At 28.5% G+C, this 25,411-nt stretch overlaps 2 protein-coding genes and 1 non-coding gene across 6 annotated transcripts in view; 2 read left to right on the top strand and 1 right to left on the bottom strand.

Moving 5' to 3' along the window:
- Positions 1-8,657, top strand: part of LOC107448378 (steroidogenic acute regulatory protein, mitochondrial) — a 46,260-nt gene extending 37,603 nt beyond the window's left edge. For all 3 annotated transcript variants that reach the window (XM_071187856.1, XM_016063546.4, XM_016063547.4), the window contains exons 4-7: positions 840-913; positions 2,842-2,946; positions 5,905-5,998; positions 8,263-8,657. In XM_071187856.1, the coding sequence (XP_071043957.1) occupies positions 840-913; positions 2,842-2,946; positions 5,905-5,998; positions 8,263-8,355 (366 nt within the window). In that variant the 3' untranslated portion in view covers positions 8,356-8,657. The remainder of the gene's footprint in view (positions 1-839; positions 914-2,841; positions 2,947-5,904; positions 5,999-8,262) is intronic.
- Positions 8,658-11,342: 2,685 nt separating this feature from the next.
- Positions 11,343-11,424, bottom strand: TRNAS-AGA (transfer RNA serine (anticodon AGA)). The gene has a single exon. It is a non-coding gene; the product is annotated as a tRNA-Ser (tRNA).
- Positions 11,425-14,958: 3,534 nt separating this feature from the next.
- The window catches only part of LOC107448379 (protein TANC2), a 31,311-nt gene continuing 20,858 nt past the window's right edge, over positions 14,959-25,411 (top strand). For both annotated transcript variants that reach the window (XM_016063549.4, XM_071187478.1), the window contains exons 1-5: positions 14,959-15,171; positions 19,843-19,989; positions 21,061-21,120; positions 22,003-22,101; positions 25,280-25,357. In XM_016063549.4, coding sequence (XP_015919035.2) covers positions 15,105-15,171; positions 19,843-19,989; positions 21,061-21,120; positions 22,003-22,101; positions 25,280-25,357 — 451 coding nt within the window. In that variant the 5' untranslated portion in view covers positions 14,959-15,104. The remainder of the gene's footprint in view (positions 15,172-19,842; positions 19,990-21,060; positions 21,121-22,002; positions 22,102-25,279; positions 25,358-25,411) is intronic.

Consider the following 25,411-nt stretch of genomic DNA (forward strand, 5'->3'; position numbering starts at 1 on the left):
AAACTTCCGGTGGATCCCTCTGCTTATGCTTACGAGGATTCTAGGAAGCTTTATTATTGAGATTTTTGATCAAATTTAAGCAACATTTTCCCATTCTTCAGAGTTTGCTGTCATTTATAAATTCCAGGTCGTGAGACAGATTCAACAAAATTAACTTTAGGCAAACTATAAGTGTTACCCTGTATGTTAGAAGCAAAAATATTTAAAAGCGAGAAAAAAATTCTGTGTCCATAGTCTTACATTTTTAATTTTTATTAATACGACACCTTGTTTCAGCATTAGAGATGCGCTTAAACATGGAATATAATCTTTCACCTAAAAAAATCGCATTCAGTTTTGAATAATCTAAGTTCACACATTAGAATATTTATAACTGAAAAAAACTTATTATATTATTAACAAAACCTTTCAGAATAATTCACATATAATTGATGAATAATTTCCTCTAACCCTGGCTATAATTGTATTCAAAATATTCTTTTCGCTTGTGAAAGTTCTTCATGTTAGAATTTTATTATTTGCTCACAATATATCGAATTTTAACAGAATTGAAATTGGCGGGGATAAAACTACAACTACAACGTAAACTTCATAAAATATTATATTTGAGGAAAAACAATTCTGAATTAAAAATGTGCTAGTAGAAAGTAGAAAGCGTAAAATGCATTGAATTATAAAACATTATTATTGAGTAATTTAGATGTTTTCGAGTTATATGATATAGAAATACTATTATTAATACTTAATTTTCTACATTTCATCATTTTAAAATTACAGAATATGATCTGATAGCTTTATTTTGTTGTATACATAATATCTGAATTTTAAAAAATTTGCAGGTTATTCAGCAAATTAACAAGCAAACAAATATAGCATACTTCATTCTGAAAAAAGAATTCATTGTTCAAAATAGGTAAGTTTTAAGCCACATTAAAGAAGTATATATATAGAAAAAAAAGTAGTTTTATGGCATAATGAAATAAAATGATAGTAGAAGTTTAGATTAAAGATTAGATTTTAAAATGACAAATTATTTTACAAATTTTTAATTTTGTTCAAATTTATGCGCATAATTTTGTTCAAATTTATTACAACTTAATACTTTTATAATTTTGTTCAAATTTATTACAACTTAATGGCTAATCATGATTTGTGTTAGTAATATGCATGCGAGAAAAATTCTAGAGATGTTGCAATTTATCTTAAAATATATTATTTGCTTCATCCATAAACGCTGAGATCTTCACATTCTAGGATTCAATCTAAATGGTCCAAAAGAGTGATTTTGAATATGCTAATACATAAGTTACGAAATCAGACGCAAAAACGCACTTTCTCTGTACAACATTTTTTTCGAAAGATTCGGATTCCTGACTCTGAAAATATAGGGGACGGTCACAAACTGGAAAATATGGTACAAAGTTTGGTCAGGAAAGTTAATTTTACCTTTACCTTGCCTCTTAATTTTACCTTACCTCTTAATGTTAGTTTTACCTTTTGCGTATTGAGAACTTTTTAAAAGAATTGAAAAATTTTTGCACACAAGTATAACATTTGTTTTTCCAAAAATAATTTCAAGCACAATGCAACTTTTAGAAAATAATTATTATTTAATTTGATGAAAATCGAAATAAACATGAATATTATTGCATACAATTATTTACATCAATTTAAAGAACGCAATTTAAGATGGCAAAATACAAAATTTAAACGAAATCGGTATAATAGTTTCTGAAAAATCGAATTCTTAAAAAGTTGTATATTTTAAAATTCGATCTTTCTGGAACTATTTTACCGATTTAGATCAAATTTTGTATTTTGTAATGCAAAGTTACATTCTTTAAAATGATGCAAAAAAATTGTATACCTTACTATTCAAAACTTTTTAGACTAATAATTAATAAAATAATAAAAAAATATTTACTGAAAGTTATATTTTGCATGGAATTATCTTTGAATAAAAGAATTTTATAATTTTGTGCTAAAATATTTCAATTCACTTAAAAATCTCTAGAGATAGGGCGAAATACGCAAAGAGTAAAATTAACATTGAAGGGCCCGAACTTTGCACCGTTCTCCTGATCAAAATATCCGGACCATATTTTCCACATCGCGATTACCCCCTATGTTTCTGGGGTCGAAAATCGATATCCGTTGAAGAAAAGGTATGTTTATTCAGAGAAAGTACTTTTGTGTTTAATTTCGTAACTTAAAAATACCGTCTGCACTAAATAGCATATTTGTGGTCATCTCCTCGAACCATTAAGATTGAGTTTTAGAAGGTGAAGATCCGATCATTAAATAAAAAGTTACTCTGGGTGGTCCGTTTTCTATTTTGCATACTGTATATTAGGATGGATCAAAAACCAGAAATTTTAATATTTATGTGAGAAAAAAAAATAATTGCAAATGAAATTGAAAATGTCTAGATCTGGAGCTCAGAGAAGTGCTTTTTTTTGTGCAATTTGCTTCTTTTCACATAAATTAGGGTTTTGACATTAGGAATGTCAAACTGAAATATTTTAAAAAACATTCACACTCAAAATTTTATTTCTCTGTGACGTCCTATAAAAGGTTATATTAATTTTTCGCATAAGATTTTTGATTTTAATCTTAGAAATGGCTTACATATGACAATATGAAAGTTTCTTTAAACAGCTTATTTTCTAGAAAGAACTCATAATTTTAAAGAAAATGGTAGTTACTAATAAATAAATTTTGAATTGTACTTGCTTAAAAATTTTGTCCGAGCAGAAGGCTTATGATAAGTTTTATTTTCTCAAGTTTTTCGAATTTGCTAAACAATCATAACTTTGAATAAAACCTATTTATTTTATACAGGGATTTCGTTCATTTAAGAACTTTCAGAAAAAGAGGTAACAGCTTCTTTGTCTCAAGTTTTTCTGTACAACATCCAGATATGCCTCCTGCTCCATCCTACACAAGGTAACTAATTAGAAAGTATCTAATTATTTTGTGCTTCCTAAGAGGTACTTGTCATTAACAGTCACAAAAGCTATTAATGCAAAAAAATTTAATCTAAAATAGATGTTACCTTGAATGATCGAAATCAAGAGAATGTCGACTTTCACCGGTGAATGTCAACAATCGCATAGTTGCTTTGGAGAATAACCGAAATATTTGTTATGTCATATTTGATATTAATTTATTCGTTGATATTATTATATTTATTCGATATTTTAATATCTTCTGAGGATAGATTAGGAGAACCATCAGTGTACAGGTTAAATGCATACAGAGCAGTGGCACTTGACCTCAAAAAAACATTGATGTAGGGCATACTGGGCAAATGTATACCGGGCACTTAACTAGATCTAGTATATATTTTGGATATTTACCAAAGCGATTATGTGATTGTCAACATTCACCGATGGAAGTCAACAACCACGAATTTCGGTCATTCACAGTAACATATACATTATCCTGTATTTGTTGTATATGCTCTAAGAGTGAGTTTGAAATAAGAAACAAAAAATTCACACAAAAGGGTGACAAATTAATTTTTATGTAAGAAAATAACACAATATTAAACTCTGACGAATCGTAATCGTTGTTCAAGGCAAAGAAAAAGTTAAAATCATCAAAAATCAAAACTAATATAAAATCAGCAAAAATTGAAATTTTTTTGCCCAATAAAATATATCGCAGTCAATTGAAGATGCTTTTTGCCCTTTAGTCACTTAAACTGGTTGTTATTGATTTTAATTTCTAATTGTATTTGATTTGCCTCGATTATGATTAGTCAGAGTTTGATAATTTTTTTCTAAATAGCTTTTTTTGCTCAATTTTTCATAAAGATTACAAAAATTAAGAATGGGGATTTCTGAACACCCTGTATATTGAATAATATTTAATTAGTTTCATGATTCGTATTCAGTTTGGAAATAAATTATGAGCAATTGAAAAGTTGATTGCTAGTTAAATTAAGTATTTTATCTGTTTAATAAACCTTAAGAGTGCTCACTAATTTTTAACTCGAAATATTATGAAATGTTTTAGAAATAAAAGAAGAGAAAGTTTTTATTTTTAGAAATTATTTCATGATAAAATTTCTTCTAATTGTATTTTAAACAGTTTCTTGTAAAATAATTTTACAAGCTCAAAATTTTTATACACAAATTCAATAACACTTCATATTCATGGGTTTCATCAATTTAATGCTAGTATTCTATTTCATTTTATAACCGTCGTTGAACAGCTAACCCAGTTTTTGGGTTTATGACTACTAATGTGCAGCCTTGTAATTTTGAACCCAATCCAGAAAGCAAAGAAACTCCTGGATCAAGTAGTTAGAGAAATTTGTCTCTGTGGGGGACTTTTTAACGGAACTAGCCAGCATTTGCGTTACATGGAGAGGAAGACCACGTGAACCACCCAAGGTTAGCCTGACGGCAAGGGGACTCTAACCCATGATCCGTCTACCACTGAGGATATTTTACGTCAGCACTGTGGTTGGTGCTAGCCGGATGCGGAATTCGTATCGACCAGCCATCACAGGGATTCGAACCCGGTTCACCTCATTGGAGGGCGAAAGCTCTATCCTCTGAGCCATTGCGGCTCAATTGTTCAGCATTATTTAATTGCATGAATATGTATCGACTTGATTCGCGATATTTTTTTACCTATATATGATCCCAACACTCAGTGAACACAGCACATTAACAGACTCATTCCCCGAATTATAAAGGACATTTCGTAATGACCGCTCTTAATGTATTTTTTTAGAATCTCCGCTCAGAAAATATACGCATCAGGAGTCTCATAATGATATTTACGGGAAGAAAAACTCCCTTCTGAAAACTAGCAATTTACTAAAGAATAAAACCCATTTTATTACCGAAAGAAATTAAGCGTAGTTGAAATGTGATTATTAGAAACACAACCAATTTTCATCTGGCAATCAAACTAGCTTTGATAGTTTTCACCCCATCTTCCTCACTAGTGATTCGACATTTTGCGATAGCCTTTTTGTTCCTCTTCCTCGCCCATATATGAATTTTGCGACTTCAATCTCATATACATTTGAAAAAGTTTCTAAAAATGTATACTAAATGTGGGTGTAACGAAACACCTGTGTCAATAAAGCTAGAAATCAATTTCGGATAATTTCTTGTAGTCAAGTCAATATACTATTTACTACTTTTACCGCTTAAATTTAATAAAAACTACGTATTGAAATGTGCTATAATTTTAAATTTTATTCTGAACGACGTAAGAATAAAATTTAAAACGTTAGTTCCCTTTCGAGGCATTCAAATATTACGTAAGCATGTTTTTTTCAATTTTAGAAAAATACATTTTTAAAAAAATAAACTCCCGTGGGGAAAATTTCATGACACCCTGAGTTTTTGCCTAATTTTAGACGTTTGATGTAGCAATCCAATTTTTGTGTTGAATTTAAGTAAAAGGTGCAACTTTGCATTAAAAAAAAATTTATATTTCATTTCATTTTATAAAATTTTGAGTAGATTATTATTAAAGAATTTAATATGTTTCCTCTTTCTGTTCTCTTATTAAATCTTTTCTTTCCCTGAAAATAACAATTCTTTCAAATTTGAAATTCAAGTGTCATTTTTTGTTGCATTTTTTTTTTTTTTTTTTTTTTTTTTTTTTTTTTTTTNGCCATAAAAAAAATGAAAAGTAAATAATGGGATTAATATGCCTTACATAAGCATTTCTAATACCCTTCCTTACTTGACAACATAAATAAGCAAATCACACCCTTCTCCCGTTATGTGCTTACGTAATATTTGAACGATTCCTTATTAATTCTAAATTTACTAAGATTATTTATTTATAAGCGTGCTTACTTTTAATTACTTACTTTCAATTTATGTACTTTTATTTAGTTTTAATTTATTTAATTATTCCTTCTTATTTCAGAGCAGAACACAAGTTTTGTACTTATTACATACAACCACTGAAAGATGATCCACGAAAAAGTTATTTAATTTGGCTGATGCAAGTCAACTTTCATGTAAGTTGCTTATTTAATTGTATTATTAATAGAAAATAGAAAATTAAATAACACCGATTAATTTAACATCTTGAGTATCTTTTGATGTAATGATCGGATTTTCACGTTCTAGGACTCAATCTTCATGGCTCGAGGGGGTGATCTCGAGTATGCTAACTAATAAGAGCAGACGATATTTTAAGTTACGAATTTTTTTCTGACGGATTTGGTTTTCTGCAATCTGGGAAATTTGGTCCCAATAGTTTAGTCAAGAGAGAGCTCCAAAGTTTGGACTCCTTAAGTTTATTTTACTTTTTGCGCATTTCGCTAGATCTTGAGAACTTTTTAAGCGAATTTAAAATAATTTTGCAACACAATATTGTTTATCTGAAGATAATTCTCTTCAAACAATAAATTTTAGTATATATTTATAATTTTTATTATTTTATTTAATGATGGTCGAAAACATATATTGTCGAATTGTATGGTATACTATTTTTTGCATCATTTTCAAGAATATAATTTCCCATGGCAAAATACAAAATTTGAGCAAAATGGATTGAACAATTTCCTGGGAAAATTCCAAAAAAGTTGGATGTTTAGAAATCCATTTCTCATGAAAATATCGTTTGCGCTTAATAATTAGAGTATTTGAGGTCACCTCCTCGATCCATTAAGATTCAGTGCACACCTTAAATTTGATAATAAGTGCAGGCGAAAATTTAAGCTACGATGTAAGTTCGATACAAAAACGTATTTTCTCTCATTTAAGACATTTTATTTTTAAAAAAATTCCATACAAAAAATAAATGTTAGTATATATTCATTATTATTTTATTTAATATTGGTAGGAAGCATTTTGAATTGTATGATATACAATTTTTTGCGTCATTTTCAAGAATATAATTTTGTATGCCAAAATACAAAATATGAGCGAAATCGATTGAATAATTTCCTGAGAAATCGAATTTTAAAAAAAGTCAGATATTTAAATTTCGATTTCTTAGGAAAATATCGTCTGTACTTAATAATTAGCATATTTGAGGTCACTTCCTCGAGCCATTAAGATTGAGCCTTAGAACGTAAAGATCCGATCATCAGATCAAAAATTATTCCGAGTGGTTCGTTTTTTCTTCTTCTTTTCTTTAATTATTATTTTTTTTTAGTTTTTTGCGCACTGTACAACAATAGTAGGAACTTTAGGAGCGCACCTTAAATTTGGCAACTAATGAGAAAGTTTGATTTCAATATCTTAAAAATTTAAAAAGTTTCAAGCCATTATCTAAGTAATTTTAGTATATTTTAAAAAAAAAGCTCAAAATGATCAGGGGTTTTCCACAAATTTTATTTTGTTTCACAAAATAAAATTTAATAACGAATCATAATAGCCTACAATAATCGTCCGGAATCCAAAATGCCATGGTATAAGGAAAGAAAACATAATGATGAAAACATACTTTTATGAGGGATAACCTCCACAGTACTAGTCTCAAATTTAGTAAATCTTGTTTAATAGTACAAAATAAAATTTCAAGAAAGCCCCTGATCCTTTTGAGCTTTCTTTCAAAAAGCACAAAAACTACTTAGAAAATTGCTTGAAACTTTTTAAATTAAGATATTTAAATCAAACTTTTTTTATTAGTTGCTAAATACAATGCGAAAAGTATTAAAAAAACTTTTTTTTTTCCTTACATGCCTATATAAAAGAACTACCTTAACTGCTTATATCTTGTGCAGTTTTTAACGATTTTTTTTTTAAATTTTGAATAAATAATTTTGCAATTAATTTTAAATTGCTCCAGAAATATTGTTTGATTCCAGCGAATATTTATAAAGTTAAAAGTTTTTTTCTTATATATATGTCCATATCTCCATAAATATTTACTCTGGGTTTACGAAATTTTACGCAGTTATTAGAAATAAAAACTAAAGTAATCAATACATGTTACAGACTTATTGCTTGATTTTCTAACTTAGGGTGTTCAAAAATACTATCGCAATTTGTTGTCAGTTTTCCAAACCTCTGACAGCTTTAAATCTTATTGCCAAGTATGAAAAATCGCATCAACTAAACATCTCCAAAATATAAAATAATCCTTAGAGTATTTTTTGAGAAATCTAAAAAAATGGCAAAAACACTAAGTGCCTTTTCCATTATTGCAGGGTAGTGTATATTATTAAATTATTTACATAAAAAGTCTTCGCAAATTTTTATTAAATATACCACAGCTTTATTTATTCCCTTATTAAAATTTTATCTCAAATTTTTTTTTCTTTATTTGCAGGGTTGGATACCTCAGAATGTAGTAGACTTAGTGGTGTCTATTGGAATGCTAAGACATATAAATGACCTGCGATCATTAGCGAGAAAACCTTAGATAACACAATACTTTGAAGCATTTATTCGATTGTATCAATATATTCTGTTATTTCTTTTCATAAAATTGCTATTTTATTCATCCTCATATTATTTATGTAGCAGAAATGTGTTATCATAAAACTACTAACTTGTTTGTCCTCATATTATTTATATAGAAAAACTACTAGCTTATTTATCCTCATATTATTTATGTAACAAAAATGTATTATCATAAAACTACTAAATTATTTCGTGTTATTTGTGTATGCATGTATTATAATCGAGTTAACATTGTAATTTTAATAAACATGTTATGTTTGATTCAATTTGTTTAATTTAAATAATTTCAAATTATTTACGTTATGAAGATAAATTGAGTAATTTGAAATTTAAATTCTCATAATTTCATTAGGCTTTTGTGTATTTAAAAAATTCCTTAAGGACAAAACCTTTTAAAAAACATTCGCAAAGAAATACAAATAGACAATTTAGAAATTAACTTCTTCAACTCCTGTTTTTTTTTTTATTGAATACTTTTTGATGAAATCATTACCAGGTACAATTCATAAAAATTATCTTACAATTTTACACAATGAGCTATGTTTCTTTTTCTTAAAACGTTTCGACTAATTTTCTCCAGTTCCACATACTTCAATTTCGTGTTATAATATTTATTTAGAAATGATATTCCAATCTTAGTTTTTTTTCCGTGTAAATGTGATTAAAATTTAAATACTCCAAGGGAAAATTTAGAAATTATTTTTGCAAAATTGCATTGTAAAATTACATTTTCTCACATAAATTTTTTCAAAGAAAGCAAAATAATTCAAAATGATATTGAACACAGTTAAACTGAGTTATATACTTTTTCAATTAAAGGTAATACATCATATTATACCATAAAAAATATAAGTATATCTTCAGGTTTTTCTTCCCTTGATGAAAATGTGATAAAGAAATTGAACGTACTAAAAATAAAACCTTTACAAATTTCGCGTTCTTTTTATGAAAAAGTGACAAAAATTTTAAAAATCTCAAAAGAATACAGTAATTTTACAAAATTGCTCTGTAAACCTTACTTTGTCGCTCGTGCGCTGTGATGCTTTGATAGCTCTAGAGTCAGGGGAATCCGTAACGCTATGCAAAATCTCTCTACTATTACCTGGGCCATTTCATTTGATAAAGAGAGATTACATGAACATCTGTCTCAAAACTTACTTTCATCAATGACGTTTTTTGCCCCACCTAAAGTTTCGGTTTCACATATTATGGACAAAATTAAAATTTCTTTCACGCTGCTTTTCGAAGCTCTGTCGCCAAGAAAAATTAAAAAACCATAGTTTAAGTGCCTTACACTTAAAGCAAGGAGATATTTTCAACTATATATATAATCTTGCCGAGAAGAATTATCTGGGCTTTAGAGCAGACAAATAACTTAAATATTTTTAAAGTTATTAAAAAAATTCTAAAATCGCTTATATTTGGCGACATTTTTTCAGTAAGATAAAAATTATCAAAATCACTGCCTTATTCTCAGTTTTTTCAAATTTTTATGAACCTAAGTAATGCATCATTTTAGTTAAGTTTTAAATATTAAAAAATTAGACCACAAACACTTTTCATTTTCATAAAACTGTGGATTTTCTAAATATTAACATTTCGCTCTATTTTCAAAAAAAAACGTTGACAGCTTTAGATAGGCTAAAGATGACCTAACTGTCATGAATAACAGTTACAAACTCACAACAGTTATGAAAATTAGCATATGATTCGCAAAAAAGAATCATTTCATATTACGATGGAGCCTTCAAAAAACAGCCTTAATATATTCAATAAAAATTTATTTCCATATAAGAGCATTTTTAAAAAATATGGCACCGAATTTTGCAACCAGATTTAAATAAATCTTCCTGTGCAAAAAATTCATTAAGTGTCCAGACATTTTCCACTCGATGCATCAAATAACGTGATTTAAGAAAAGTTTTGAAAAATATTCTTTAAATATTTTTAGGCAAGTATGAGTCTTTTTTAAACATATGAAGCTCATTTTTTCATATGAAGCTAAATTGAATTAATTTCCTTTCGAATTGAAATAAAATTTAGAAAATTCTGAGACTGTACATCCCACGACATATTCCGTAATACGCTCGGTGATTCATCATTTGGCTACATTTCCCACAGCTACATCTGCTACATTTCCCGCAAATCAATGAGAGAAGATGATGACATCTCATGCTGCTGTAGAAGGACCAAGGTTAAAATCTGGAGATTTTCAATGTAATTGTTTAATATTAGGAAAAGTTCCTTAGTACCAAACCAAGTTTTTCTTTTTTTTCTTTCCTTCCACTATTTAGCAAGCAACTTCATTATAATCAATAGCAACTTCAATAGAAAAATCTTATTCTGTTTTTAATTATCTTGCATTTTTTTCCAGATTTTTTATTTATACATTTACTATGAAAAGAATTAACCTATCTAACCTATCACATAAATGTGAGTTTTGTTCTTGAAAGTTTATACAACTGTTTTTTTAATTTACCAAATTAAAGACTATGTTTTTTTAATTATTTTTTTTTAAATCTAAAATGTCGCTGTCAATGAGCCGATAACTATTTTTCGTTCATCTCCTTCGCAAAAAACAAATTAATAAATAAATAATTATAATTTTTCTGAAACAAAAAATATATGAAGTTATAAGTTGTTTTTGTTATCATATAAATACGAAAATATATTAAAATTTAAGAGCAAATATTACTTATTAAGTTAATTAAATTGTGAAGAAAAAAAACAATATTTATTTTTAAGAACAAAGGTAAATTTCTCACTATAGTTAAAGTCGAATTTAATATAATTGTATTTAATGATTATTTTTTTATTAACTCTCAATTATACATATCAACTCTAAAAACATGATAAATGGTTTGTAGTTTCAAAATTAAAATAGTAATGATGAGATATGCCACGCTCATTTCAGTCGATATAGGTCTAAAAGAAATACAACTTTCTCGTAGTCGGCAGGATTCGAACCTGCGCGGGAAGATCCCAATGGATTTCTAGTCCATCGCCTTAACCACTCGGCCACGACTACACGTTTAGCTCTTTAAACAGTTTTTTAATATATTATTTAGTAACAGTTATCTAATATAGTATTTAAACTGTAAATCTAAAATTATCGTCATTTTATCTCGTAGCTATTATGTCACAAACAATTTACAAACAATAATTTTAAAAAAAAGAATTTTATTTTATGAATTAATTTTCACGAAAATCAAAAAACAAACAAACAAACAAAAATTAGCTAGCTTAGCTATTTTGTTACAAAAAATTTTCAAACAATAATTTTTTAAAATATGTGAGTTTTATTTCATGAATCGCGCCTTTTCTCGCGAAAATCAAAATACAAATAAATAAGTAATAAATAAGTAAATAAATAAATAAATAAAATTCCTACGTACTTCTCTAACTCTTCTATTACCTAATCAGAATAGATTTACTTTTTCATCTCAAGTAAAAAATTGCAGTGGTTGCAGGACCACAGTCAATAAGCAAGGTTTCATCTTTAAAAAAGCTAAACAGCGACCATTTTGTATTGTGTTGCTTTTGAAAATTTAATTTTGATGATTTACTTATCGTATAAAAAGCACCTTTTCACAAATTTTGTTTTATTCTATTGTTTGTTGTTGTACATAAGAAAAGAAAAAGAAATTTATTTCAAATAGAGCCTTTAATTCTCCGATTTTTAAAATCAGTTTTATCTTATCTGCTTATTACAAAAATCATTCCCTAACTTTGCAAAGAAATAAACAACGCTTTTGCTTAGATTCAATTATCAATCAAAAAACCTTAAACCTATAACAGTTGAATGTGTCAAGTTCTTTAAGGGTGCTCTACATTTTGACCTACATTTGGAGAACTTACAACGTCACAGAATTACTTTTTTTTAAATAAACTTATTATTTAAAAAACGGATTAAAAAGTCATTTGTTGAGTCTTAAGTCATCTTTAAGGGTGCTATTCATTCTGACCTACATTTGGAGAATTTACAACGTCACAAAATTATTTTTTAAAATAAACTTATTATTAAAAAAATGGATTAAAAAGTCATTTGTTGTGTCTTAAATAAAAAGGGGTGGTTTGAAAGTTTGCTATATTAGTCGTGCACTTTCTGCCAATGTTCGTGACTTTCATTAAATAACATTTAGAAAGTAAACCTTCATTGCCCTGAAGTCTCATCTAATTTAATTCCACACTTTAGAAAACAGATAAAGACCATGATTGTCAGATTGTAAAAGAATGCTAGTAAACCTATCAATTACAGGAAAAAAATAAATACAAGAGTACAAAAAATTTCGTAGCGCCGTAATATGTATATATATGCATATATATATTCAAAATGATTTTGAAAACAAAGATTATCTTACACTAAGTTAAAATAAAATTATCTTATAATATTTTCCGTTAAAAGATTATTTATGGTTTTTTTTCCTCTTAATTTTATCCAAAATATTTTCTATGGCTTTTTTCTACGGCTTTTGAGCAGATGTGTCGCTTTTTAAAATGTATTAATTTCAGAATTCGAAGTTTTTAATCAGATCTGCATGAATCTTCATATAGATTGTAAGAAAAATTAAAACTTGTAACAAGAGAAAAAATTCAGTGTAACTTAATTTATTTTAAAGTGAGTAAAAATTATGCAAAAAATAAATGTATAGCATAAATAAATATGTATAGCAATTAGAAAAAAATCAAAATCTGTCAGTTCATCTAAAAGAAGTTAATTAAGAGAAAAACTGACAAATTCACTAAATTACCCTTCAATGAATTTAAAGAATTTTAAAAATTTAAATTTTTATTTTTTCGAAATTTTTTATTTAATTCTCAATTTTTAAAGCTGACCAACACAAAAACAATATTTTTCTCAATGAATCATTATATTGGTGCATATTTGAATCATTATATCATGGTATCCCAAGGAATCGCTCAGGAGAGATTCTTTAGGCTACATTCCCAATTATGAGAATCAATAAATAAATTCAGTCAGTTCAATTAAAGAACTAGATAAATAAATAGAGTAGAAAATTAATAATTTTAAAAATTCTCCATTCTTTTGATAAACNTCAGGAGAGATTCTTTGGGCTACATTCCCAATTATGAGAATCAATAAATAAATTCAGTCAGTTCAATTAAAGAACTAGATAAATAAATAGAGTAGAAAATTAATAATTTTAAAAATTCTAATAATAAGTAAACTAAGATTGCGAAACGTTTAACTTTTCTTGAGAAATCCTTATATGAATCTGATTTTTTAAAGCTGTCCAACACTTCTATTTCTAAGTAAATCTGAGTCATTATAACAATTCACGCCTCCACCTTGATTTTGGTACAGATCTCAAAGAATATTTATTTAAAATAAAACACATCTAAGTGGAAATACCATTATTTTCTTTTACTTAACCAAAATAATAATAGTGAATAGTTCAGAAATATGAGAATTTAAAAGAAATCAGTCAGTTCATCTCAAAAATCAAGTAGAAAATTAATGATTTTAAAAAAAATCTATTCTATTAATAAACAAAATAATTTGAAACGTCTAATTTTTCCTCAGAATTCTTTATATGAATCTAAATTTTTAAAGCTGAACGACAAAAACCTCTATTTCTAAATGAATCTCAGTCATTATAACGATTCACGTCTCCACTTGATTTTGGTACAAATCTCAAAGAATATCTCTTTATAAAAATAAAAGTAAAAATTTTAATAAAACAATAGAATAAAACTCATCTCGATGGAAACTCCTTTATTTACTTTCACCTGAACAAAATAATGATGTAAATAGTCTAGAAATGTTGCTGTCTTCTCATATATAGGAATGAAAAAAACAAATCTGTTCAGCCTAAAGATCAAGAGGTAAGTTAATAATTTTAAAAAAATTCCATTCTATTCATAAACAAAGGATTTTGAAACGTCAAATTTTTCCTGAGAATTCTTGATATGAATCTAAATTTTTAAAGCTGACCAACAACTCTATTTTTAAGTGAATCTAAGTCATTACAATGATTCACATCTCCACATGATTTTGGTGCAGATCCCACAGAATAATCTCTTTAAAAGAAACTCATCTCGGTGGAAACATCTTTATTTACTTTCACCTAAGTAAAATAATAATGTAAATAGTAGAGAAATGTTGCTGTCTCAACATATATAAGAATTTAAAAAAAATAATAATAATAATAAGTAAAAAAAAATCTGTTCACCTCAAAGAATTAAGCAGAAAATTAATAATTCTAAAAAATTTGCATTCTATTAATAAACAAAAGATTTCGAAACGTCTATTTTTTCTTAAAAATTCCTTATATGGATCTAAATTTTTAAAGCAGACTAAAACCTCTATTTCTAAGTGAACCTGAGTCATTACAACGATTCATGTCTCCACATGATTTTGGTACAGATCCCAAAGAATATCTCTTTAAAAAAAACTCTTCTCGTTGGAAATACCTTTATTTACTTTCACCTAAACAAAATAATAATAAAGAGTGGAGAAATGTTGCGGTAAAAAGAAAAGGATGTCGCTCTTTTACTGAAATTTGCAAGCCAAAGCTTGTAGGGATTCCCTAAATATCTCAGACAACAGTGACGATCAGAACGACTCTTGGGTGCAAACTCAGAAGTTCAGAGACCGCGATTTAGTTAAATTTAGCGAGTCTTGGGTGACGGCAACATTACTCAACTAAATCTAACAGTAATGATTTTAACTCCTTAAAGAAAGGGATGCTTTTGTGGCATTGGGATATTGTAAGACCAATTCGAACGTATTTTAATCGTAGAAGACGACTCAGTAAGTAGATTTAATTAGTATTTAAATTCACTAAATAAGTCAGTAAATTTAAAAGGTTCACTATTGTAAAATTTTCAAAAAATAAAAAATATATTAATTTTGCGTAATTCAGTAGTATGCCCAATTGAAAATGGTTTTTCTTACAAATGTTATCCAAATCTTACGTAAATGAGAAATTTATGAAGCATATTGTCTTGGCCGGCATATAGAAAAAAGATTGTTTTTTTGTTTCTCACAATCTTAATTTTTGAAATCACTTTCTCATAAACTTCTTTATAGATTATTCAGTTTACCATAAAATAAATTAATAAAAATAAAGGCATATTAGTTACTAACATAGTGTCTGTTTTACGTAGAAGTTAATATTTAAATTCACTTAATAAATCAGTAAATTTAAGAGACCCACTATTGTGAAATTTTCAAAAAATAAACGCTATTATTTTACGTTATTTTACTGTAAGCTTATTCGGGAGCTACGTTTTTGAAAAATGTTAACCAAAATGCATACAAATGCGAAATATAGGAAGCACATTGCATAGACACCTACATAGAAGAAAAACTGCATTTCTCAAAACTTTGATTTTTGCAATCATTCACTCATTGATTTCTTTACATATAATGTGATTTGTCATAAAATAAATAAATGCGTATAACGACATGTAAATTACTAACGTATTTTCTGTTGCACGAAGGAGTTAATTAATATTTGAATTCCCTCAATAAATAAATAAATTTCTGAGGTCCACTATAGTGAATTTTTTAAAAAAATACAATTTATAATCTAGCGTAATTCGACAGTCACAATTGAGAACCGTTTTTCAGAAAATGTAAATCGAAATTCTTACGAATCAGAAATATTGAAGACATATTGCATTGATATGCCCATAGGGGGAAAATGTCTTCGAATAGCTTTTTCTGGCAACTTCGATTTTCACCATTACGAGATCGTTAACTTAGATAAAATTTTATTTGTCATAAGATAAATAAATAAAAATAACGCCGTGTCAATTTTATCACGTAGTTGCTGTCGCATGTAGGAGTTAGTTAATATTTAAATTCACTCAATAATTCAGTAAGTCTTATAGATCCCCTATTGTGATTTTTTTTTTTTAAAAAAAATGTCATAATTTTACTTGACTCGACTATAAGCACATTCGAGAACCACTTTTCCTAAAAATATAAACGAAAATTCATACAAATGAGAAACGTAAAAAGCACATAACAATGACACTTTTATAGAAGAAAAATGTCTTCGCGAATTAATCACAGCTTCGACTTTTATAATTAGGGGACAGTTAACTTCCTTAAATATAAATTCATTTTCTCAAAAACTAAATGGAAATAATGGCATGTCAACAATGGCTTGGAAAGGTGTTGGGATGCCCGGAGCGAACTCAAAAGGAAAGTGGGAGACAAATTAAGAAATTAAAAATGTAATTTAATAAAAATAAAAACCTAGGAAATTTAATATATTTAATAAAAGTCATATTTCAAACTCATTCTTATGCAAAAAAATGCGGAAATTCTTTTATGGTAAATATGGACTATTTCTAACATTATATGTTTTCTTAAGTGCTAAAAATATTTAAATTTTAAGGGCTTCTATTATTATATTTGTTTATGTAATAAGTAACTTACCATTCAATTTGTTTGAGCCAAGTATTTCTGCGTTAAAAAATATAATTTCATAATGAAAATAATATTAACTGATTTTAAGTTTCATTGTCCTTAGGAGTGAAATAAAATGTCCCTATTTGACTGGGGCCATTGCCCCTTCTGTGCATGTCATTGCGTATCAATTTCTAAAGGTAGTCTCTGTTGCACATAGGATTTAATTATTTATTTATATTATTGTTTCTGATGAATCAACTGATATACAGTCGGACTTCTATTTAACGAACTTCCATTTTGCGAATTTCTCTATTTTGCGATTTTCATCAAGGAACGAAGAACATTTTGAAAATTTCTTCGTAAATTAACTTCCAAGTAGCGAAATGAATTTCTATTAAACAAACTTTTCCTTGAGATCCCCTTTCCCTATTTCTCAAAATATTTCGGAGCTTTTCAAAATTGTTAACGCATTTTATGATGGAGGGGATGACATTGAATTGATTTTCGCAGCCACATAATTTTTTAGAGAAAGCAGTAAAATCCCTTTTTGTTTGCATTTCATACAGGAATCCGTGACAAAAATCAATTTAAGAGAAAGCATAACAGAAATTTTTAAAGCATGGAACTATGATGTTACAGATAGTACCTATTCGTAAAAGTACTATTCGTTATACCGTACAGATAGTACTATTCGTTTTCAGAAGCTGGATTCTTAGCTCGGAGAATTTGGAAAGTGTGGACTGGACGAGGATGGCATTCCTTTAGAAGAACTTAAAAATATGTGGGTACAGCTAAAAGAGAATCACGAAATAAACGATGATGTACTGATTAACGATTTTCTTTTTATTGATACTTAGTCCTCAGAAATCTTAATTGAATCGGATCGCAGTGGGAAAAATAGGCACAATGCAGCAATAAATTGAGAGGAAGACGAAAAAGATGAAGACAGAAATGATAAAGAAATCACCGAACCTTCATATTATGAAATGTTAAAATCATTTGAAACAATTCGATTGTAGATAATAATTTACAAGATATATCAATTGCTATTTTAATTATGTCTAGTGCTTATGAATTTCGAACCTGTTTTGTGTTGCTTAAGTATTTTAAATGAAGATTTTCTACTTAACGAATTTCTCATATAAGGAACTTTTTATCCGGATTTAGCGACTTCGTTAAATAGAGGTCCGACTGTACTTGATTTTTAAAGGCATTTTTCATCCAAACTGACGTCATTTTATTATAAAATACCTATTAAAACTCATACGTGTAACAAAAAAGAACTGCACCAATAATACATGAACTTCTAAATACTCAAGTAAATTGGATGAAAATTATTGAGAAGATGTCTTTGAAAGGAGCATTATTCATTAATAATTCACGCGTTTAGCTTTACAGAATATTTTTATTCACTTTCTAAATACTGTTCAAAATGTGTGAAACATAGAACAGTGTTAAAATAAATAATTATATTTTAATTTATAAATTTATTTATAAATTTACTCATCTTTGATACTAATAATACAATAAATATACTAATCATATATTTATCTGTAAATATACAAGTTTTTTTAAATAAGAAGCTCTCTTGTAATTGTTTTTTTATATTTGACAATAACTGTAAATGAACTATAACTGTAAAGGCTTATATTAATGGGCGCTCATTATGCTCATTAGTCCATTTGTGTACGTTTTTATAGCTATATAACAGTGAAATATTTTCCTCGCATACATATTTATGCTGATTCTCCATATGTTTTCCACTACATTGTATTTATTTTTTTTATATTTATAAATTTAAGTTTTATAAAAAAAAGCAACAAAAATTCAGTTACGAAAAACGAATAAAAAGAACCTTCAAATATAATTTAATGTATCAGAAAGGTTTTTTTTCCTCAATTTTTTCAATTTAAACAATTTTTAAAAAATCCAGAATACATTTATCAATGACTACATTTTCCAATGTTTACTTTTTTTTCTAAATAATGTTTTTATTTCGAATTAGATAACAATGTACCTTGAATTTTGGAACATAAAAAATTGAGGCTTGATTGGGTATCTGTGGAATGTGAAATCAGGTGATTACTACCATGCTATCTATATAATGTAAACTGGAGTTCTCGTATATTCCTGTATTAACTTCGGGTTTTCATGATTATTATGAAAGATTATTTCCAAACCGTAGTTAGTAGCCCAGTTTTAATATGATGTTAGCTGTCAAATCAGACTAATTAAAAACTCGAAGTTATTTTTTTGTCAAATATAAATTCTTTATTTTAAATTTATAAAAAAAAAAACTTTATTTTGTTTCATTTTAATATTTTCGTAACTTCCGTATTCTTGATTTTCATGATGTATAACAGATGTCTACAATATTTTGGGAAATTTAACCAAGCGGTTTTATTGTAATAGGTCACAAAACATCTACTGTTATTTTGTTTTATATTTTAAATCTAAAATTTAATTAGTTTTAGGGACATCGTGAGTTCTTAAATTTCTTCAAGTAGGACATAAAAATTTGAATTTTGTAGCAGAAGGGTTTGATTTCTTTACGAGAAGCAAAGCTTATTATTCTAAACGACTCTATAATTATTCAAAGTATTTTCCAAAAGAGTTTGAGTAAAAAGAAATTCTCTTAATATACTGTAATTAATATATTCAATCTATTCATCATTGTATTTAAATAGACCATAGCATAACATTATGCATGTTTGTTCGTACTTTAGGTGCAATTTAACATTCTGAATATTTATATTATTTTGCTTAGCTACTTAGTTTATATTGCTTTATTAGTTAAGTTAGTTTAAATTATTTTAGTTAGTTAAGTTACTTAGTTTATTTAGTTCACGCATGCGTATCTAAAATTATTAGCCTCCTGGCAGTACAGTTATTTAGTTTATCTTATTATAACTTATGGCAATTAAATAGAAATTTGGAACTATAAGATATCTTTTTGCTATATTCCTTTATATTTCAGTTGTGAAGAGGATAAGTATCTTGTTTCATTAAAATCATATTTAAGTAAAATTTATCTTCGTACATAAAATTATATCTTCGTAGGATGGAAGCGAAACTACACAAAAGGTCAGTGTCCATCCTGCAAACTTCCGTTTGATAGTGGCAAAAAACGATGTGTAGTCGATTCTTGCGGTCATGACAGATGTTACAGTTGTCTTTGTGTTCAAGATTCATGCCCCACATGTATTCGTAAGTATTCATTTGGGTTTTTGAGTGAAAGTCATGCAAACATTGATAGCTCTAGGTATTAACTTTGTAAATAACTCTACACCTTCCTTTAAAAATATTAGAACAATTGAAAAACTTAACATTTTACATTAATTTTATATCGTATACAGAATTTTTTAACATTTAAAAAGTTGAAATGCATTGTAAATTAAGTATACAATATCTATTTCTAATGAAACAAATTATTAAAATAAGATTTTGTTTTATCAAAAATGTTGGGATATATATTATAGACAATAATGTTTTATACTAATCGGGAGAAAATAATGCCTTAATTCTTTTAGGAATAGCCATACCCGTTTTCAAAAATAACCTAGGACAATCGAATCCACTTAAACTCTTTGCATTCCAAGTACTTTAAAATACTGTTTTGAACAAATGTAAGAACTAAATCATTTAAAGTATTTTTACATAATTTTTAATATATTTAAAATATTTTTGTTACTAATTAATGTACAAAATTTTTAATTTTAGAGTTATGACTGTTGATGGTGCCTAAAAAGCAATATTGGAGTAGTTGAGATTAACTTAAAAAAAGGGTTAAACTTTAAAAACATTGGACAGAAAAGCATCACTACGAAATTTTATTAGATTTACAAGATGTAACATACAAAAAATCTGAGAGAAGAGGACTGAACTGAACTTGATTTATGAGTTGGGCGCCTGCCGGGGCCGCCCAGCGGCCCCTATCCCAACCATCGTGGATTATTAATCGTTGTATAAGTTCTTTGAGATCATCAGACTATGTGGTAGCTATCAGGAGAAAAAGTGGACGAGTCTCGCGTATTTATTTCGCCGTAAATGTCTTATTAATTTGCTGGTACCGGTAAATCATCTTGAAACCCTAGATTTCCTTATGTTCCCTTTTATACCAGAGTATTTTTCTAGATTTGTTAATGGAGATATTGGTTAGTAAATTTACATATAGTTTATAAAACAGTAGATAAGGTTTCAAATACTTAAAACAATTTTAAAATTCATTGAAGAGTCAGCGAAAGTGTAATATGTTCTTATTTGATCACTTTTTTTTAGGTGAAGTCGTAACATACCGATCATCGAAAAAATGTTCTCGAAATACAGAAAAGGCCGAAAGTAAGGATCATTTTTACTAATACATCAAAATGTATACATTTTTATCGGTTTGGAAAAAAAATCAAACAATTAACTTTAGCTTCTCAGTTTTTCAGTAATACTTATACTTTCTAGATGAATATTAGACAAAAACATGTATGAAGTTTCTAATAAAAATGAAAGATTATTGAAAGCGTATATGTTACTGTTAATGACCGAAATTGGTGGTTGTTGACTTCCATCGGTGAATGTTGACAATCACATAGCCGCTTTTGCAAATATCCGAAATATATACTAGATCTATTTAAGTGCCACTACCCGGTATACATTTGCCCTGTATACCCTACATCAATGTTTTTTAAGATCAAGTGCCACTATCCAGTATGTATTTAACCGGTTTTCCGGTAATGTTTCTCCTAATCTATCAGCAGATATTAAAATATCGAATAAATGTGATAATATCAACGAGAGCTGGGATAGCCTGGTTGGTAGGGTACTGGGCCCATGTTCAAGAAATCGTGGGTTCGATCTCCGCCAGCCGAAGACTCCCCGTGTAGTAAATGGTGACTGGTGCATGTTAAATCTGCCGCCTCCATGTTCCCATAACAAATCCTCGAGGAGTTTCCTTGTCTTCTGGATTGGTTCAAAATTTCAAGACTACGGAGTTGAACATTAGTAGTCGTAAGCCCAAAATTGGATCGGCTGGTCAACGACGGCTATAAAATAATATAAAAAAATAATATAAATGAATAAATTAATATTAAATCGGATATAACAAATATTTCAGACATTCACCATAGTGACAACGTGATTGTTGACATTCATCGGTGAATGTCGACATTCTCTTGATTTCGGTCATTCACGGTAACATATATATAATACTTTTTTTTGTGTATATTTCAGAAAGAAAATCGAGCGAAACACCAATGCGTGTATTGATGAATATAACCAACGAACCATCACTGAGCGTTCCAAAAGATTCTGGGCCATCAGGCATTTATCGTATGAAATAAGTTGATTTACTTTCTCTGGCTGAATGTTGTAGAAAGCATCCAATGCTATAATTTTCAAAATCCTTGTTTAAAAAAAAATAATAAAATACCTCAAAGTAGTTGAAAATGTGACTAAAGTTTTTATATTCAGAGATGACAACTTGCTCCGCTTTGTAGAAAAATATTTTCTAGTGCTAATGAAGTGTAAGTTATTTTTAGTTTAACATTTTTCATTTTAAGTAATTTTTCCACTATTACATATCAAAAATTCAAAGATGATGAAGAATGCAAATTTATTGCAGTTATCTCCTGGTGATACTTTTAAAGAGTGGGCGTAATTATTCTTATTTTATATGTTTTACTATTTAATCCGATACCAGTCTGATGTAGATATAATCCGCATATTCCGTTGCAGTTATAAAACTTCTCCAGAAGGCAGAGCAGTTGGCATCCCTGTATATTGTTAATTCCAATTTTTAGAATTAACAAATCCTAGTTGAGTTTTTAAATCTGGACATGGTTCGCAATGCGTTTTTGTGAAAATGGAAAAAGCTCAAAAAGCGTGTTAACGAAAAAGGACAAAGCTTGAAATGCATGTTTACGGAAATGGTTTAAGCATAAAATGTGCCTTCTTAATTTTGAACTCAAATTTAACAACTAAACGGGAATCACGTGTTTACTTTTCCTCACTTATTTAAACACTAAGCATAATCATTGCGAGGCAAAGTCAGACTTCGGGCAAAGAATATAGAACGAAGCAAACATTTTATTTATTAAGGATATTTTATTATAATATATTATTTTGTATTTTAATATACACGTCCAAGAGACTCCCAAGTTAGTAGTAATCTTGTTGGTTTTTTTTTAATTTAAAATTGATTAGTAAATTACTAAATACATTGTGTAGTACTTACAGAATCCCAATGATGTGACCCAGGTTCGAATCCCAGCGGTGGCTGGTTGATGCGAATTCTGCTCCTGGCTCACCCCTACCACAGTACTGACGTAAAATATCCTCAGTGGTAGACTAATCATGGGTTTGAGACCCCTTACCATCGGGTTAACCGTGTGAGGTTTTCGTGGTTTTCTCCTCTATCTAACTCAAATTCCCTCAAAAAGTCCTCCACGAAGGCTAGTTTGTCCCACAGCTTGATCGAGGAGTTCCTTTGTCTTCTGAGTTGGGTTCAAAATTACAAAGCATTGATGGTCATCAGAATTAGGTCAGCTGTTGGTACGCTATACCAGAAAAACAACTTACAGGGTGAGAAACATACTCAGATTAAGCAGAGTGTCATTTGAAGTTCCAGCGCATGCGCATAAGATGAAAAGTAACAGTCGGGAGGTACGTCACCTGTGAACCAGTTGTTGGACAACTCTACTTGCATGGTGGGGTGCGCTGCTTCCACCCAACCGCCATTTTACTCTTTCTTTCGATATCAAATATGTTAGCATATTTAATTAACATGGATGATATAAATGTATTCTCAAAGAAAAATCATAAAAGTACAGCACTGTTTATCAATAGTGTAAAAATACAGAACAAACCAACGATAGGCGATCGCAACGCTCGACTACGCCATCTGGGGAGAAGACCGGTTCCATGCCTTTGGCCCTTAACCCTTCCCTCTCCTCCTCTGTTCAGTTGTATAGGAATGTACGACAATATTTTTCCTATTTAATTGTTAAAAATATTTTTTTTTATTTTCTTGACGCTTTCTTTTAGAACTATGTTTAATTTAGTTTTCAATTCCATATAGTTTCCTATACGGAATTTCCTATATGGTTCCTATATGGTTCCATATTTAACTTACTTACTTTTTCTGTGATTCTCCACACACTAATGGTGAAGTGTTGCCATTGGTAGAGAGTTCTGCGCCACCTGTAGCCCATTTTGCCAATAAAAAAATAAAAAAAACTTTTCTTCTTCTCCCCAACGCTTTCCCAGAATCGGTTAGTTGGCAAACCCTTTTATAGAACCTCTGTTGTTGTTTGTACCCGTAAATGTTGCGCACAGGGACCACACCTAACCTCAGGGGACTAATTTACATTATGTCAATGAAAGATAGACCCCTTCTTTGCTTCGGGGTGGCTAGGTATATATATTACAAATGTAACTTTTTTTCAGACTTCATATTCAGCATTCTAAGTGATGAAATGAGTTTTAAAACTTTAAATTGCTTCAACGAAAACTTACAAACACTATAGATTAATAGCACCTGTGGCAGCATTGTAAAAACAACTGTTAACTTTTAAAGTCATTGAAAAAAAGGTAAATTTAATTAAATGTACCAGGAGCTTTTTTGTAAATGAACCATATCATTCTACGAATTTATTTGGATTCATCAGTTTATTCTTTTTTATTTATTTTTTTAAAGGAAAAAAATACTCATAAAGAAGTTTGAAAAATCGAGTCAAACGCTTTATCCCTTTCCGTAAACACGCAATACAAACTATTTTCACTTTCGTAAACACGCATTTCGAGCTTTGACTATTTTTGTAAACACGCATTTCGAGCTGCGTCTAGATTTAAAAATTCATTGACGAAATCATTATTTTTATTTTACTAAATCATGATTTTCATTATGGTTTTAGTAACCTTGTCAATACAAATGTCAAAAAATACATGCATTAGGAGAGTAAAATCAATGTTAAAAAAAAAGAATTAAAACAAGAACTTTATTAAAATATTACGAACCATTATAAAATATAATCACATGGAAGTAGTTGCTCACATTTACCGAAATCAATCTCAGCAAACGTCATGATTTTCTTGTCGAATGAAACTAAAAAGAAAAATTATATAAATTATGAAAATTGATCAATTTTTTTAGACGCATATTTAATAAACGCTTTTTCACATATAGGCTTTGATGCTTTGAATCTCAAGTTGACTACGATTTATCTGGTTAATGATTCATCATGTTTTGATTAAGTTTTATATTCAACCCTTACTTAAATAATACTTTGCAAGCCATACTACGTATAAATTCAACTTCATTTTTGACAAGGATAAAGAAATATATTTTGAGTGGTTGATTATGATACATTCTACATTTCTGACATATTTTATTTTTCATTTTTAAATATATTTCAAGAATTCAAAGCATATGCGATGTTTTTCCACGGCAACTTTCATATTTTAATAATTTATATGCTTCGCCAAAAATTCAAATAAAAATATGTTTCAGAGAAAGGACAATATGCTAAAGGCTTGCCTCAACCGCAGAGAACTACCACGGCCACATCTTTCGACGAAATGTTTTTGAGTAAGTTTTTAATACATTTTGTTTAAAAAAAGCATATTTAAGAGAAGAAAAAAA

Source organism: Parasteatoda tepidariorum, chromosome X1, assembly GCF_043381705.1.
Source record: "Parasteatoda tepidariorum isolate YZ-2023 chromosome X1, CAS_Ptep_4.0, whole genome shotgun sequence".
NCBI classification, from domain to species: domain Eukaryota; kingdom Metazoa; phylum Arthropoda; class Arachnida; order Araneae; family Theridiidae; genus Parasteatoda; species Parasteatoda tepidariorum.